General features: G+C 41.5%; 1 protein-coding gene across 11 annotated transcripts in view; it reads left to right on the top strand.

Moving 5' to 3' along the window:
- The window catches only part of HDHD2 (haloacid dehalogenase like hydrolase domain containing 2), a 49,430-nt gene that overhangs the window by 5,453 nt on the left and 25,432 nt on the right, over positions 1-18,545 (top strand). For 8 of the 11 annotated variants that reach the window (XR_015154035.1, XR_015154036.1, XM_086373414.1 and 5 more), the window contains exons 2-3: positions 9,278-9,388; positions 13,901-14,109. Coding sequence is in view for 9 of the 11 variants with exons in the window: in XM_086373414.1 (XP_086229540.1) it covers positions 9,288-9,388; positions 13,901-14,109 (310 nt within the window). In the remaining 2 variants the exon portion in view is untranslated. Of the gene's footprint in view, positions 1-9,277; positions 9,426-13,900; positions 14,110-18,545 lie in introns of all 11 variants that reach the window. The other 3 variants (XM_086373409.1, XM_086373411.1, XM_086373410.1) reach the window with 1 other exon arrangement.

The following is an 18,545-nucleotide window of genomic DNA, read 5'->3' as shown; positions in this document are numbered from 1 at the left end:
TTCAATCTGGGCTGAAGTATCTTGGCTATTTGTACTGGTGTGTGTTTTAGAATCAGCTTATCAAGTTCCACAGAACCCTTTGTGGGATTTTGATTGGAATTGCTTTAAATCTCCTGGTCATTAAAAAGGGAAGCTTACATAATATCGGGTCCTTTAAAAGATCTGTCTATATTTTTAAGTCTTCTTTGTGTTTTTCATTGAGGTTTTATAGTTTTGCCATGGAAGTGACTCTTGTTAGACTTTCTGGTAACTGTATTTTCTGACACTACTGTAAGTGATACCTTTTTTTAAATTAGTTTTCTAATTGTGACATAGTGATTTTCCAATATTAGTTGCTATACTTTTTTACTTTGTTTTAGACTCCTGAATTTTTGTATATACAATCAACTCATCATGAATAACATTAGTTTTGTTTCTTCTTTCCAATCCTTATACCTTTTTCTTGTACTGCATTAGCTGAGGTATCATTCGCAATGTTAAATAGAAGTGGTGGTAGTAACATCCTTGTGTCTTTCCCTGTCGCATTGTTTTCAGTTTATTACTGATATCTGATTTTATAGTATGAAGTATAAGTTATAAACTTACAAATATATTACTGATAAGTCTAATGTTGGCTATCTATACTGCTACTGCTAAGTCACTTCACTTGTGTCTGACTCTGTGTAACCCCATAGACGGCAGCCCACCAGGCTCCGCCGTCCCTGGGATTCTCCAGGCAAGAACACTGGAGTGGGTTGCCATTTCCTTCTCCAATGCTTTTGTAAATACTCTTTTATCATCTTAAAGAAGTTCCATGGCTCAATATAGTAGGGATTTTGGTTCTCTCAATACTGCTCTATAGATCCAGTGCAGTTCTAGTCAGAATCTCAATGGGGAGATTTGGTGTTTGTTTTGATGGAAAATGACAGGCATCAATGTGGATCAATTTCAGAAATACAATGTTGAGCAAAATGTGAAAGCCGCAAAATTATGATCTCACTTTTATAGAGTTAAAAGACATTAAATTAAAGCTGTGTGACAAGTAAAAATATTAAGAAAAGCAAGAAAATGATTATCACAAAATTCATTATGTTAATTGCTTCTGGGAGGTAGGAAGGGAATGTAACTAAAGGGGCTCATATAGGAGGTGCAGCAGTATTAGCGGTGTTCTTTCTAATCTTAAACTAGGGGCTGGCTAAACATACAAGTTTCATTTTTATATTACGATTATTATTAGATATGAAAACATCTTTCTTGTGCCTTCAGCCCATTTTTAAAAGAGATCTTTTTAAAATTTGTTTTCCTCCAGAAGTTGAAAATTTGTAAAAAATGGTACAATGAAAGCCATATACCTTTCACCACAATTTACTAATTGTTAATATTTTGGTCTATTTGTTTTATGTCTCTCTCATGCATTGCACTTATTTGTCATGTCTCTCCACATATCTTTAATTTGAAACAGTTCCCCAGCCTCTTCTTTGTCTTTTATGATATTGATTTTTTTTTTTGAAAAGTTCAAGCCAGTTTTATAGAATTTGGAATTGCCATGATTGATTTGTGTTACACATTTTTGGCAGAAATTCTGCAAAGGCAGGACTACTACAAAAGTCTTCCCAGGAAGCATGTAATGTCAGTTTTCCCCATTATTAAGGGTGTTAATTTAATCATTTGGTTAAGGGATTATTTGGCCATTTTTCGCACTGTAAAAGTATCTGGAAAGTATCTCATTCGTAGTTAATGGAGAACCTTAATTTGTGGGTGATTATTTGAGCCTGAGTGATTAAACATCCTTGAACAGTGTGGGTTTGAACTGCGTGGGTCCATATAATTGGATATTTTTCAGTAGTAGATGTTACGGTGCTAGACAGTTGTTGGTTGGTTGAATCCAAGGATGTGGAGGAACCCTGGATGTGGAGGGTGAACTGTAAGTTATGCGTAAATTAGCCCCTGCATTGTTCAAGGGTTAACTACTATTCCCTAACAACTTTTCACCCAGTGGCTGTATTATTGTTCCTCATTTCTGTTACCTTTTTCTTTTTGGTGCTCACATTGCCCCAGGTTTGGTCAGTTGAATCCCCTGCTTCCCCTGTCCTTTTTGTCCCCTGTGATCTGGTAAAACATTATCTTCCAGACTTACCCGTATTTCGGCCGCCCCAGCCCTGCTTTGTTTAGTGCACATTAGCTGTGGTCATAACTGTGGGAGTCTTGTTGCTTCTTGTTCCTTTTAGTGGAGAGTGCTAAGAAATACATAAATGTTTTTAAATCACGAATTCATAATGACACCTCTAATTCTAAACCACACAACAGGGTTCTTCCTGTCCTCCCATTCCATATTTATAGCTCTTTTCTTCCATTTGAGAACCCTGGTTTTTTTCTAAACATCAACAGTATGTGCTGATTTACTCAGTCCTACAACACACATGGAATTATTTTGGAACTCATACCACTACCATTACCAACAACAAGCCTGCTGAATTAAGTTCAAGATTTTCTTGCAGTTCTTTTGTCCTTGGAGTATATCCTATGGTAGGGCTAGAGTCAGCACTCTACAGAAGTTGTCTGTAGTTTGTTTGAATTCCATTTTAGGGCTGGCTTAATTTACATTTGAATACATTAACTATTAACATGATTCAAAGTCAAAACTAAGCTTGAGCAAGTTAGTAACTTCTCAGAGTCTCAGTTTCTTCCTCTGGGATTGCTGAGAACTTTCAGTGACGTAGTAAAGACTACAGAGTGTTTAGCAGAGTGCAGATCACCTATGCTGCTGCTGCTGCTAAGTCGCTTCAGTCGTGTCCGACTCTGTGCAACCCCATAGACGGCAGCCCACCAGGCCCCGCCGTCCCTGGGATTCTCCAGGCAAGAACACTGGAGTGGGTTGCCATTTCCTCCTCCAATGCATGAAAGTGAAAAGTGAAAGTGAAGTCGCTCAGTCATGTCCAACTCCCAGCGACCCTATGGACTGCAGCCTACCAGGCTCCCCCGTCCATGGGATTTTCCAGGCAAGAGTACTGGAGTGGGGTGCCATGCCTTCTCCCATATCTATGCAGATCACCTATAGCATTGGGTAAATGGGAGCTGTTCTTTCTTTCTCTTTGAATTATTCCCAGTCACTTCTCGCTTCTTACCTTTCCTGGTCTGAGACCCCAGGCCATGCATGGCGTGGGGTAGGGGGGCAGGTAGAGGGAAGTACCTGTTAGACAGATGAGTGGGAAAGAACAGGACACATAGATTATGTTCCTACTCTATGCTCGTCACTGCCAGGCATTTTCCTTAACTCAGTGAACCCTCTCAGCCCTGCAGGGTCTTCACAAGTGTGTTTCCCCTTATATAGATGAGGAAGTAGAGGCTTGGGATGATGACTACTCTTGCCCAAGGGTAGGCAGCTACTCCCAAACCGTGGACCTACCTCACCGTTACCGCTGGTGCTGCTTTCCCTGCCTTCTGCATCTCCCTCACTTGGGACCCAGGTTCCAGCTCCCTGAGGGAAGCCTTGATCAGGTTTGGGAAGGAACAGGGAGGGCCTGGAGCCGTCCTGGCTGACGGGTCCCTGGGCCCAGCCTGCACACTGTCTCTGCGCCTTCCTGCCTCTGCGTCCGTCTTGGGTCCGGACATGCTGACAGCTGACCAAGTGGGAAATGCACTTTTCTCCAGTTTGCCCAGTGGCAGTCCTCAGTGCTCCTTGATCAGCGGCTGCCACTGGCCAGCAATGGACTGCAGTTCTGGGCTCACTCGGGGTTTCTTTTTTATGTTTATTCCTGTGTGCAGAGATGGCTGACATGGAGTAGGAGGGGTCTGGGAAATAAGAGGAGCTAAGGAGCTAATACCTAGAAGCTGGAGGGAATTGAGGAGTCATCTTTGCCATCCCTCCACCTGCTGACAGCACTCCCCCTACGGGGGACCAACGCTTACAGGGTAATGCTGGACAGCCTGGCGTACTCCTGGCAGCTTGGGAGACAGACCCAGCAGGGGTTAGCAGGCTAAAGAAGACGAAATTGGGGTAGAGGGCTGTGCACGTGTTACACTGATACCTTCATCCCACATTGCCCGGCTGGAGGCAGTAAAGACTGAGGCTTCCTCTTGCCTCCCTGCCCCACATATTGAGGAGAAACTCACGACCAGAGAAGGCACGTGGCCAAAGTCACACAGTCAATTTGAGGCAGACCCAGGACCAACACCCAGGCCTGGTGACCCAAGCTCTCACAGTGCATCTCGGAAGGAGCCAGCTAGGAGAGAGAGGTCTGCCCCCATCCACCTGTGTCCCAGGGATGCAGTCAACCACCTGAGAGCTCTTCCTTGACTACTTGTATCATCCCTGGGTTCTTTCCCTCTTTCCCATCTGCTTCTCACTTTAAAGAAAATGGCTCTTCCAGCTCTGCTGTCTCTTCAGGGCCAGACACAGTAAGTGTTCAGTACACATGAGCCGTTTGAAGACACAAGGAATGGGGCAGCTTGGCAACATCCCGGGAGGGTGAAATGAGCACACACCCTCAGACCCAGCAAGACCTCAGAAATGTCCACACACGTGGCCACGAGGAGACATGCACAAGGATGTTCACAGAGGCACCCTTCACTATAATACGTGCAGAGCTGCCTCAGCCTTCATGGTCAGGAGAAGAGAAAGATAAATTGTGCTTTCACACAATAGAATAATACCATACAGCAGTGAAAATGACCTATATCTACCTGTGTTAACATGGCTACATCTCACAAGCAATGTGGAATGGTAAAGCAAGTCATGAAGTGTACATAGAAGAACAGTAATACTAAGCTGTCAGCACTTCAAAATAAGGAAAGTAATAACCTTGGGGCAGGAAAGATGTGGACTCAGATTAGAGGGGTACACAGAGGGCTCCACTCTGCCGATGATGTTCTGTTTCTGAACTTGAATGATGGATAAAAGGGATTGTATTATTCTTGATACCTTTTGTATGTCTGAAATATTTTATTATAAAAACAAAAGGAAAAAAAGTTTAAAAAACTAAAAATGCAGGCAGTCCTATCCTTTTGTCTTTAGATTCCATACAATTCCTACCACTCCCTTATTATCTTTGAACTGTTATCTTTATACTTAAACTTTGTATTCCCATTATATTTCACTGTCTATATGATATAACTCATAATAAACATACTTTAAAGGAGATATATGCAAAAGGGAAATTGGACATTATAGCATAAGGAAAATATTTCCTGACTAAAATTACTGTATTACTTGAAATATCCTCCTCAGTTCAGTTCAGTTCAGTTGCTCAGTTGTGTCCAACTCTTTGCGACCCCATGAATCGCAGCACGCCAGGCCTCCCTGTCCATCACCAACTCCTGGAGTTCACTCAGACTCACGTCCATCGAGTCAGTGATGGCATCCAGCAATCTCATCGTCTGTCTTCCCCTTCTCCTGCCCCCAATCCCTCCCAGCATCAGAGTCTTTTCCAAGGAGTCAACTCTTCGCATGAGGTGGCCAAAGTACTGGAGTTTCAGCTTTAGCATCATTCCTTCCAAAGAAATCCCAGGGCTGATCTCCTTCAGAGTGGACTGGTTGGATCTCCTTGCAGTCCAAGGGACTCTCAAGAATCTTCTCCAACACCACAGTTCAAAAGCATCAATTCTTCAGTGCTCAGCCTTCTTCACAGTCCAACTGTCACATCCATACATGACCACAGGAAAAATCATAGCCTTGACTAGACGGACCTTTGTTGGCAAAGTAATGTCTCTCCTTTTGAATATGCTATCTAGGTTGGCCATAACTTTCCTTCCAAGGAGTAAGTGTCTTTTAATTTCATGGCTGCAGTCACCATCTGCAGTGATTTTGGAGCCCAGAAAAATGAAGTCTGCCACTGTTTCCACTGTTTCCCCATCTATTTTCCATGAAGTGATGGGACCAGGTGCTGTGATCTTTGCTTTCTGAATGTTGAGCTTTAAGCCAACTTTTTCACTCTCCTCTTTCACTTTCATCAAATTTTTTAATTCCTCTTCACTTCCTGCCATAAGGGTGGTGTCATCTGCATATCTGAGGTTATTGATATTTCTCCTGGCAATCTTGATTCCAGCTTGTGCTTCTTCAGTCCAGCGTTTCTCATGATGTACTCTGCATAGAAGTTAAATAAGCAGGGTGACAATGTACAGCCTTGACGTACTCCTTTCCCTATTTGGAACCAGTCTGTTGTTCCATGTCCAGTTCTAACTGTTGCTTCCTGACCTACGTACAGATTTCTCAAGAGGCAGGTCAGGTGGTCTGGTATTCCCATCTCTTTCAGAATTTTCCACAGTTTATTGTGATGCATACAGTCAAAGGCTTTGGCATAGTCAGTAAAGCAGAAATAGATGTTTTTCTGGAACTCTCTTGCTTTTTCCATGATCCAGTGGATTTTGGTAATTTGATCTGTGGTTCCTCTGCCTTTTCTAAAACCAGCTTGAACATCAGGAAGTTCACGGTTCACGTATTGCTGAAGCCTGGCTTGGAGAATTTTGAGCATTACTTTATTAGCATGTGAGATGAGTGCAATTGTGTGGTAGTTTGAGCATTCTTTGGCATTGCCTTTCTTTGGGATTGGAATGAAAACTGACCTTTTCCAGTCCTGTGGCCACTGCTGAGTTTTCCAAATTTGCTGGCATATTGAGTGCAGTACTTTCACAGCATCATCTTTCAGGATTTGAAATAGCTCAACTGGAATTCCATCACTTCCATTAGCTTTGTTCGTAGTGATGCTTTCTAAGGCCCACTTGACCTCACATTCCAGGATGTCTGGCTCTAGGACAGTGATTACATCATCCTGAGTATCTGGGTCATGAAGATCTTTTTTTGTACAGTTCTGTGTATTCTTGCCACCTCTTAATATCTTCTGCTTCTGTTAGGTCCATAACATTTCTGTTCTTTATTGAGCCTATCTTTGCAGGAAATGTTCCCTTGGTATCTCTAATTTTTTTGAAGGGATCTCTATGCTTTCCCATTCTCTTGTTTTCCTCTATTTCTTTGCATTGATCGCTGAGGAAGGCTTTCTTATCTCTTCTTGCTATTCTTTGGAACTCTGCATTCAGATGCTTATATCTTTCCTTTTCTCTTGCTTTTCGCTTCTCTTGTTTTCACAGCTATTTGTAAGGCCTCCCCAGACAGCCATTTTGCCTTTTTGCATTTCTTTTCCATGAGGATGGTCTTGATCCCTGTCTCCTGTACAAGTTCATCAGGCACTCTATCTATCAGATCTAGGCCCTTAAATCTATTTCTCACTTCCACTGTATAATCATAAGGGATTTGATTTAGGTCATACCTGAATGGTCTAGTGGTTTTCCCTACTTTCTTCAATTTAAGTCTGAATTTGGTAATAAGGAGTTCATGATCTGAGTCACAGTCAGCTCCCGGTCTTGTTTTTATTGACTGTGTAGAGCTTTTCCATCTTTGGCTGCAAAGAACATAATCAATCTGATTTCGGTGTTGACCATCTGGTGATATCCATGTGTAGAGTCTTCTCTTGTGTTGTTGGAAGAGGGTGTTTGCTATAACCAGTGCATTTTCTTGGCAAAACTCTTATTAGTCTTTGCCCTGCTTCATTCTGTATCCCAAGGCCAAATTTGCCTGTTACTCCAGGTGTTTCTTGACTTCCTACTTTTGCATTCCAGTCCCCTATAATGAAAAGGACATCTTTTTGGGGTGTTAGTTCTAAAAGGTCTTGTAGGTCTTCATAGAACCATTCAACTTCAGCTTTAGCATTACTGGTTGGGGCGTAGTCTTGGATTACTGTGATATTGAATGGTTTTCCTTGGAAATGAACAGAGGTCATTCTGTCGTCTTTGAGATTGCATCCAAGTACTGCATTATGGACTCTTTTGTTGACCATGATGGCTACTCCATTTCTTCTGAGGGATTCCTGTCCGCAGTAGTAGATATAATGGTCATCTGAGTTAAATTCGCCCATTCCAGTCCATTTGAGTTCGCTGATTCCTAGAATGTCGACATTCACTCTTGCCATCTCTTGTTTGACCACTTCCAATTTGCCTTGATTCATGGACCTGACATTCCAGGTTCCTATGCAATATTGCTCTTTACAGCATTGGACCTTGCTTCTGTCACCAGTCACATCCACAGCTGGGTATTGTTTTTGCTTTGGCTCCATCCCTTCATTCTTTCTGGAGTTATTTCTCCACTGATCTCCAGTAGCATATTGGGCACCTACTGACCTGGGGAGTTTCTCTTTCAGTATCCTATCATTTTGCCTTTTCATACTGTTCATGGGGTTCTCAAGGCAAGAATACTGAAGTGGTTTGTCATTCCCTTCTCCAGTGGACCACATTCTATCAGATCTCTCCACCATGACCCGCCTGTCTTGGGTTGCCCCATGGGCATGGCTTAGTTTCATTGAGTTAGACAAGGCTGTGGTCCTAGTGTGATTAGATTGACTACCTGTGAGTATGGCCTCAGTGTGTCTACCCTCTGATGTCCTCTTGCAACACCTACCAGCTTACTTGGGTTTCTCTTACCTTGGGCGTGGGGTATCTCTTCACAGCTGCTCCAGCAAAGCGCAGCCACTCCTCCTTACCTTGGACGAGGGGTATCTCCTCACCGCCGCCCTTCCTGACCTTCAATGTGGGATAGATCCTCTAGGCCCTCCTGCGCCCACGCAGCCACCGCTCCTTGGACGTGGGGTTGGTCCTCCCAGCTGCCTCCCCTGGCCTCGGGCGTGGGGGTGTGGGGGCGTGGGGTTGGTCCTCCTGGCCACTGCCCCTGACCTCAGACGTGCGCTAACTCCTCTTGGCTGCCACCCTTCGGGCATGGGGTCCTCCTGGCTTTTGCCCCTGACCTCGGACGTGGGGTAGCTCCTCTCGGCTGTGCTTAGTGCGCTGGTCGCAGCCTCCTCACTGATCTACAAATACTAGTAGCTCTTTGCCGTATATGCCACTTCAGGATATAAGGGAGAAGACTGGCGATTAGAACATTTTCATGGTACATAGCCAGAGCGGAAAAAGATTTTGCAAGTGATTTAGGGCTTCCTTCCATCCACCCATTCTTCAGAGTACATTTTCTCACACATAAAAATAGATGAATGAATTGGTCTATGAAGAATTATTTCAAAAAATCTGAAGTAAATGTAACCCCTCTTTTAACATTTCCCCTAATACTTAAAAAAAGACAAATTTATGGGTGAAATTTGGATTTTTTATTTTTAAAAAACATTTCTTTGCTACAAGAGAAGCAACTTAACATTAAGCAGTATCTTTCTAGATACGAGTGATATTTTGAAGTCTTACCAGGTTTTAATTGTCCATTGTTTCCTAAACTGTATTTTTAATTTCATTTGCTCTCTCCTAGGGAATGAAGGATGGCAACACGCCGTGCATTAAAAGCTGTTTTGGTCGATCTCAGTGGCACACTTCACATTGAAGATGCAGCTGTGCCAGGCGCACAGGAAGCTCTTAAAAGGCAAGCTATCCTCCACGTTCAGCTGACAAATATGTTTGTAAGTGCCATTTTGCCAAGGCAGATCATTAGCTGAATGGATGGCCTTAAGATGGCATTTCACCGATTTACCGCAGATACAAAAACTGCCTTGGGCTTAACTGAAAAATGTATGCATTGTTGTGTCTTCCACACATTGTTCTCCAAGCCTTTTGTTAGGTTTGGCCTTTTGGTCTGTGTTTTTGCTCTTCACGTGTGTCTTTTTTCTAAGTAATGTAAATTTGGGAATGAAAGCTCGAGATTCGAAAATGTGGAATAAGTAGCACTGGAAAAATTGCAGATGAATCCTGGAATCACAAAATGAAACACACACATACACAAAGGCCTAGTTCTGCCCACTCCTCTTTCAGTTAAGACCTAGCGCTGAGTGTGCAGCTACTCAAATAAAATTTAATTAAGGGACTTGAAATTTTAGAATTATCTCCATTAACTAAATTTAATGCTTTTGAAGGTTGAAGATTGTCTTATATTTCTGATGCATCGATTACCTAAAGTCTAGATTTAAAAAATGCATATTATAGAAAAGCTTGTTAAAGTGAACGTGAATATTTGTTTCTGAGTATCCTGGAAAAAATACTCCTCAGGACAGTAGAACTGGGACTTCCTCGGTGGCTCAGTGATAAAGAATCCACCTGCTGGCACAGGAGACACAGGAGATGCGGGTTTGATCCCTGAGTCGATCCCCTGCAGAAGGAAATGGCAACGCACTCCAGTATTCTTGCCTGGAACCTTCCGTGGACCGAGGAGCCTGGTGGGCTGCAGTCCATGGGGTCGGATGGAGCTGTACACGACTGAGCACGCATGCATGACACAACTAGTAATGTTATTTAGCATCTTACCTTAAAATAATTTGAAGGAGGTTTTAAAGTCAGCAATACTTAACATGTAGTGCTTTATCATTTTACACCTTACAGCATTCTTGGTCTGCTGTTATTCAGGGAATCTCATGACTAGTACCAGTGCCAGATGTTGTGGCAAGAGAGCAACACCGACTTGGTATTCTCTCCATGTGGGGCTTCAGCAAGTGTGAAAAGATGTTAGATGTGGTAGGCATCAGTTGGAAGCTATTGATGTAGCTGGGAGTCATGGTGTTCTTTTACAGGCGGACAGCAACATGTTGTTTAAGGCCCAAATTAAATGAGTTGGAGAGTGGGACTTTCTCTTGACTCCTTGCCATGGTCTTTCTCAGGATTTCTAGGGAAAAGGATACCTGTTTATCAGTTTGCTGTCCTGTTGGACAAGTGCTTGTACAGCTTCACAAATGAGCTTTCTGCTCTGGATGGATAGAAAAATCTAATTTCTGATAAATAATGAATGACGTCTCTAAGTACATCTGTAACCTGTGAGCCTGCCATTCGGGAGGGGCCAGAGCCTACAAATTGTCCTCTCACTGGCACAGGCGGGTCTCCACCCCAGAGAGATCATATACTGTCACTGCCAGTTTTGGTTTCTATGGAAACAAATAGCTTTAGGGAAGTTAAGCGACCAGCAAAAAGAAAGGTTTTTTTTTTAATTGTTGTTAGAAATAATATGATCATTTCAGTACTTACACTTATTCATTTTTCAGATGATAGTTATATTAAAGTATTCAATTTCTTTTGAGAGATTTTAAGCACCTAAAACAAATTTAGTGTGTTTTTAGGCAAAGCTACCACACAGGTATTATAGAGATAATCATGATTATAATGAAATATTTAATCATATAAAGGTATTGAATGCTCTTTGAGTAAAAGCTTAAAAATCTCTTTTGTTATATTTTCTAGCTTATTTTAAATTATGGACAGTGCTTTTATGCCTTGTATCTGTTCGGGGCAGGCATAAAATATAAGGTGTACATGGCATGTGTGAGTGCTCAGTCATGTCCAACTCTTTGCATCCTCATAGACTGTAGCCCGCCAGGCTCCTCTGTCCATGGAATTTCCCAGGCAAGAATACAAGACTGGCTTGCCATTTCCTACTCCAGGGGATCTTCCCAACCCAAGGATGGGACCCACGTCTCTTGCATCTTAAAGGCAAGAGACATTGGCAGATGGTTTCTTTACCACTGTGCCACCTGGGAAGCCCAACAGGGTATTAATATAAAATTTTTAATTGTAGGTAAATTAAAATTAGTTTTAGATTAAAACACTGTTGTTGTTCATTCGGTAAGTCGTCTCTGACTCTTTGCAAATCCCATGGACTGCAGCATACCTGTCCTTCACTATCTCCCGGAGTGTGCTCAAGTTCATGTCCATTGAGTCTGTGATGCCATTCAACCATCTTATCCTCTGTTGCCCGCTTCTCCCCCTGCCCTCAGTCTTTCTCAGCATCAGGGTCTTTTCTGGTGAGTCAGCTCTTCACATCAGGTGGCCAAAGTATTGGAACTTCAGCTTTAGTATTAGTCCTTCAATGAATATTCAGGATTGATTTCTTATAGGATTGACTGGTTTGATCTCCTTGCTATCCAAGGGACTTTCAGGAGTCTTCTCCAGCACCAAAATTCTAAAACATCAACTCTTTGATATTCAGCTTTCTTTAGGGTCCAACTCTCACATCCATACATGACTACTGGAAAATATCATAGCTTTCACTATATGGACCTTTGTCGGCAAAGCGATGTCTCTGCTTTTTAGTATGCTGTCTAGGTTTGTCATTGCTTTTCTCCCAAGAAGCAAGCATCTTTTAATTTCATGGCTACAGTCACCATCTGCAGTGATTTTGGAGCCCAAGAAAAGAAAATCTGCCACTGTTTCCGCTTTTCCCCCATCTATTTGCCATGAAGTGATGGGACCAGATTCCATGATCTTATTTTTTCAAATATTGAGTTTCAAGCTATCTTTTTGACTTTCCTCTTTCACCCTCATCAAGCAGCATTTTAGTTCCTCTTCACTTTCTGCCATTAGGGTAGTATCATCTATCTGCATATGTGAGATTGTTGATATTTCTCCTGGCACTCTTGAGTCCAGCTTGTGATTTATCCAGCCCAGCATTTCGCATGATGTACAAATTAAATAAGCAGGGTGACAATATATAGCCTTGTCATACTCCTTTCCCAATTTTGAACCAGTCCGTTGTTCCATGTCTGGTTCTAAATGTTGCTTCTTTTTTAAAAAAACTGGTGCTTCCTGACCTGCATACAGATTTCTCAAGAAGCAGGTCACGTGGTCTGGTATTCCCATCTCTTTAAGAATATTCCACAGTTTGTTGTGATCCACATATTCAAAGGCTTTAGTGTAGTTAGTGAAGCAGAGGTAGATGTTTTTGCTTTCTCTGTGATCCAGCAAATGTTGGCAATTTGACCCCTGGTTCCTCTGCTTTTTCTGAATACAGTTTATACATCTGTATAAAGTTCTCAGTTCACGTACTGTTGAAGCCTAGCTTGAAGGATTTTGAGCATTACCTTGCTAGCATGTGAAATGAGCACAATTGTGTGGTAGTTGAACATTCTTTGGCCATTGCCCTTCTTTGGGATTGGAATGAAAACTGACCTTTTCCAGTCCTGTGGCCACTGCTGAGTTTTCCAAATTTGCTGAAATACTGAAAGCAGCACTTTAACAGTATCATATTTTAGGATTTGAAATAGCTCAGCTGGAATTCCATCACCTCCACTAGCTTTGTTTGTAGTATTGCTTCCTGAGGCCCACTTGACTTCACACTCCAGGATGTCTGGCTCGAGGTGAGGGACCACATCATTCTGTAGGACCAGGAAAATATTGTGTTTTTTTTTTTATTAAATCTGGACTATTATGAATTCTTTTTCTGATACCTGATTGCCAGTTTAGGTTCCAAGAAGTAGAGTATGAAATCAAAAGCAGATTATGAAATTTTGTATGAAATTTTACATACAAAATCCCATATGTACATAGTTAAAGGAGAAAGCACATTCTAGTATATCTATAAAAATGACATGTTTCTTTCTCCAAGTAGTTTCTCTTTGTAAACTTAGTAGCACATTAGGGCTTAGCCAGTGTCTAATTGGCTCAGAAGAAAGAACTCTTGAGGTGTCCTCTGTCTCTTAGCATAGGGGGTCAGACCCTGTCCAGAATGCAGGCCAGAGTATTTGTCTCAGCCCTATAGCTGCCCAGCTGTGTACAGCTGAGCCCAGTCATTAATCCTGTAGGCCTGAGTTTTCTCTCCTTCAGAAGGTTACACTAGGTAGATAATCTCAAGATAACTTTCACCTCATTCTGTGAGTACAGTGGTTACTCAGCTTTGGGTCTTTGTTTTCACTTCTTTGCTTAAAACCTGGTAGTGAAATTCAGTTAAAAGTATAGAAGGCCCTTAAAAAGGTAGCCTTTATAGCCTTTGTAGATAAAGCGGCCCACAGGGTATGGATAAGCTGTAAGCAGTTTTGTATAGGTTATAAAACCTGTTGGCCATAAAAACACTCAGTGACTTACCTTTCATTTTTTGACCTTTGGCAAGTGCTACCAAATTAGGTTTTATGGTGCTAGAATGTAAAAGCTGCCTGGTGACGCCTGAATTATGCTTTTCCAGGTTACGTGCTACTTCTGTAATGGTTAGGTTTGTGACCAATACGACCAAAGAGAGCAAGCAAGACCTCTTGGAAAGATTGAAAAAACTGGAGTTTGATATCTCTGAAGATGAAATATTCACGTCTCTGACTGCAGCCAGAAACTTGGTAGAGCAGAAGCAAGTCCGACCCATGCTGCTGGTTGATGATCGGGCTCTACCTGATTTTAAAGGTAGGAGGCATTTGGAAAGATTTAAAAATTAGTTCTTGATATCTGCTTATAAGTCACTCTTAAAACTGGATGTTTGGAAGCATTTATTCAGATTTCCTCTTACTGAAATAGTCAACAGATATGGTGTTTCTCAAACCCTTTTTGACTGCCATCCACAGTAAGTGAAACCCATTGCATAGAAATTCAGGACATATGTATGTGTACTTGTACATGTTAAATAATACTTACTCTTACTGTGTGACATGTACTCTGTTTTCTATTTGGTTTGAAAAGTGAAAGTCACTCAGGACTCTTTGCAACCACATGGACTAGCCTGCCAGCCTCCTTTGTCCACGAAATTCTCCAGACAAGAATACTGGAATTGGTATCCATTCCCTTCTCTAGGGGATCTTCGCAACCCAGGGATCGAACCCAGGTCTCTTGCATTTCAGGCAAATTCTTTACCATCTGAGCCACCAGGGAAGCCCATTTTCTGTTTGGTTTACTTGTGTAATTTTCATGCTGCTAAGAGCCATCCAGATTAGTTTCACAATCTACTGACGGATCATGGCCCACAGTTTGAAAAAGCACAAGTCAAGATTTCTCTGAGCATTGCTGTCCTCATTCCTGGAGCCACTGTATTAATTTGACTAGATAAATAACATGTTTAAAGATAGATGTCATTCTATATAGTGTGAAGCTTTTGCAATGACCATGAAATATTTTCAATCAAGGAAAAATAAAACTTTTCTCTTGGAAAAAGCCTAAAAACTCTGGAAAAATATCCTAGTGTTATGAAGCTTTGCCACATTGCTTCTTTTTATAGCTGATAGAGTGAAGTACACAATATTGACAAAATAAGTATAAATTATAAATTCATAATTATAAAGCCATGTTATAGCTTTGTAAATAATAATCTGGAAACCTATGCATGGATAAATGCAGAACCTCAAAACTTATACTATCAGGAAATATAACTGTGTTATCAGTCAGAATTATTATTTGTAAGAAACGGGAATCAGCTTTGGCTGAATTAAATGAAAATAAATTTATTAAAAGATCTGACGGAATATAAAATGGCACAACTCCTGTGGAGAGGAAGTTGGCAGTAGCTCTCAAAATTGCATGTGAAGCAGTATGGCCTTTTGTAGGACTGCATCTGCAAGATGTGGTGGCAAATATGTGTAAGGGCTTATGAATAAGGTTGTTCATTATGACCTTATTTGGACCTCATTATGACCTTACAAGACTGGGAACAACCCACATGTTCACTGGAAGAGACTGATTAAAACTAGGATATGTCCACAAAATGGGAGGAACGCTTTATGGCTGAAAGGCAAGTGATGACGAATTCTGTCTCAGTAAGGTATAGAAAACCTTACACATTTTCTGTGTAAGAAAATGAGAGGGAAATGGCTATGGCTATAAAAGTATTTGTCTTATATTTGTGAAAGGAAGCTGAAGGAAGATAAGTGAAAAACTAGTAAAAATGGTTAAAGGGGGAGGGCAGGAGGAGGAGATGTGATCTCTTTAAATAAAAGTATGTTATTATCTGGTTTTGATATTGGAACCAGGTGAATATTTTACATATTTAAAAGACAAAAAGTTAAAAACAAGCCAATCCCTAAAAACCAAAAACAGATCAAAACAAATGAACTGTATATAAAGTTGATGACATAACCACTCAAAGAATTACTTTACATGACTTTAAAATACAGTATTCTGATAGTTCATTCATAGGGCATAAATTGAAGGATAAAAGAACTGCAAAGAAACCTAAAACTGCATTAGTAGTCCTAGTGTTTATTAGTAGTGTTGATGTTATTTTATAATTATAGATGCATTACAGGATAAAGTGGTAGTTATGCTAGTATTATTAGTACTCCAGACTTTAAGTGTAAGTGAAAAAAAATACAAATATAAAAATCAAATAAGGTGTGTGTTAATTTTGAATTAAAAATATTATGATCAACTCCCTTGTTCTTTTTAAAAATACGTACTATCTAGATCTAAAAAGGCGTAGAAGCAATGAAACCCTGTGGTCAAACTGTAGTGCTCCTCTGATTTCCTACTTTAGTTCTGTGAAGAAATGAGAGATTCTGGATCCGCAGGGATTGTATGAGGCTGGGATAACTTAATTTTTAGCAAGGAAATTATTGAAAACTAATAAAGTCATGGCTAAAGGACACTGAAGCCAATTTGAAGGGATAATTTGAGAATCAAAAAGAATAATGATTGTAATAGATTGCAACACATCTTATATACAAAATGATTAAAATGATACTCAACCCCACAAAACTCATTGGTCACTATTGGAGGTTGTTAGGGCAGTAACTCCGGAGAACGCAATGGCACCCCACTCCAGTACTCCTGCCTGGAAAATCCCATGGACGGAGGAGCCTGGTAGGCTGCAGTCCATAGGATCGCTGAGGGTCGGACACGACTGAGCGACTTCACTTTCACTTTTCACTTTCATGTACTGGAGAAGGAAATGGCAACTCACTCCAGTGTTCTTGCCTGGAGAATCCCAGGGACGGGGGAGCCTGGTCGGCTGCCGTCTATGGGGTCACACAGAGTTGGACACGACTGAAGTGACTTAGCAGCAGCAGCAGCAGGGCAGTAACTCATTCTGAAAATTGGCAAATGAAACAAGGATTTATCCTGCCTTTCCTATTTTAAGTGTATTTTAGAGTAACTAAACATTTGATGAGAGTAAGTTCTTTATAGAAGAGTTCTAGCTAGTAAATGCAGAAAGAGTGGCAGAATTAGAAAATCACATTTGCCAAACCCCAGTGAAATAGGCAACAGTGTCAACAGATTTTAAACACAGTAGGTGAAGAATTGATGAGGTTCAGAATGGAGGGATCATGCTGACTCCACTTGAACCAGCTGATCAGTCTTAGCATCACTAGATGAACAGCCAGATCCCTTGTGCTTCGTGATGTGATATAATAGAGCATCGCCTATGAGATAACCTTGCTTAGTAATTGAATGTGAACTTAACAAAATCTCTAGATCCAGTTACTGGTTTGTATGAAATAATAAGAGTAAAGGAACAAATTAAATGATAATCATAAGCAACCAGTTGAATCCAGAAAGTAGGACTTTTTCCAAGATCTAGGTGCTTTAGTAGATAAGACTGACAGAAGACTGTTGCTGTAGAATGAGAAGTAAAGGATAATAATGAAATACTATATGTGGACCTTTTTGGGTGTCAATTACATATCAGATATAAAAAGACGTTTTTGAGACATTTGGAGAGATTCAAATGTGGACTAGGTATTGAGTGATTAATAAGAATTATAACTGGGCTTCCCTAGTGGCTCAGTGGTAAAGACTCTGCCCGCCAATTCAGGATACACAGGTTCGATCCCTGATCCAGGTAGATCCCACATGCCATGGAGCAACTAAGCCCATGGGCCACAGCTGTTGAGCCTGTGCTCTCGATCCCGGGATAGCAACTAGTGAAGCCCATGCGCCCCAGAGCCCGTGCTTCTCAAGAGAAGCCACCTCAATAAGAACATAGCACAACTGGAGAGAAGCCCTGCTCTCTACAACTACAGAAAGGCCTACACACAGCAATGAAGACCCAGTGCAGCCAAAAATAAATGAATAAAAAAATACTATCGTTAACTTTGATGGTATAATATTAAAGTTTTTTTTTTTTTTTTTTTAAGGTCTTTATCAGTTAAAGATATATACTGAAATATGAAGGGGTGAGATGATGGATATCTGGGGTTTACTTTTCAAAGACTTTAGAAAATGGAGAGAATCATAGATATAATTGGCAAAATGTTCAGTTCAGTTCAGTCGCTCAGTTGTGTCCAACTCTTTGCAACCCCATGAATCATAGCACGCCAGGCCTCCCTGTCCATCACCATCTCCCGGAGTTCACTCAAACTCACATCCATCGAGTCGGTGATGCCATCCAGCCATCTCATCCTCTGTCGTCCCCTTCTCTCATCCTCTGTCGTCCCCTTCTCCTCCTGCCCCCAATCCCTCCCAGCATCAGAGTCTTTTCCAATGAGTCAACTCTTCGCATGAGGTAGCCAAAGTACTATTGCAAGAGGGCATCAGAGAGCTGCTGCTGCTGCTGCTAAGTCGCTTCAGTTGTGTCCAACTCTGTGCAACCCCACAGATGGCAGCCCACCAGGCTCCCCTGTCCCTGGGATTCTCCAGGCCAGAACACTGGAGTGGGTTACCATTTCCTTCTCCAGTGCATGAAAGTGAAAAGTGAAAGTGAAGTCGCTCAGTCGTGTCCGACTCCTAGCGACCGCATGGACTGCAGCCCACCAGGCCCCTCCATCCATGGAATTTTCCAGGCAAGAGTACTGGAGTGGGGTGCCATTGCCTTCTCCACATCAGAGGGCAGACACACTGAAACCATAATCACAGAAAACTAGTCAATCTAATCACACTAGGACCACAGCCTTGTCTAACTCAGTGAAACTAAGCCA

The sequence above is a fragment of the Bos grunniens genome, chromosome 24, assembly GCF_055505025.1.
Source record: "Bos grunniens cultivar Pamir isolate PY7600 chromosome 24, Bosgru_T2T1.0, whole genome shotgun sequence".
In the NCBI taxonomy this organism is placed as follows: domain Eukaryota; kingdom Metazoa; phylum Chordata; class Mammalia; order Artiodactyla; family Bovidae; genus Bos; species Bos grunniens.
This window is presented reverse-complemented; position numbering and strand designations above follow the sequence as displayed.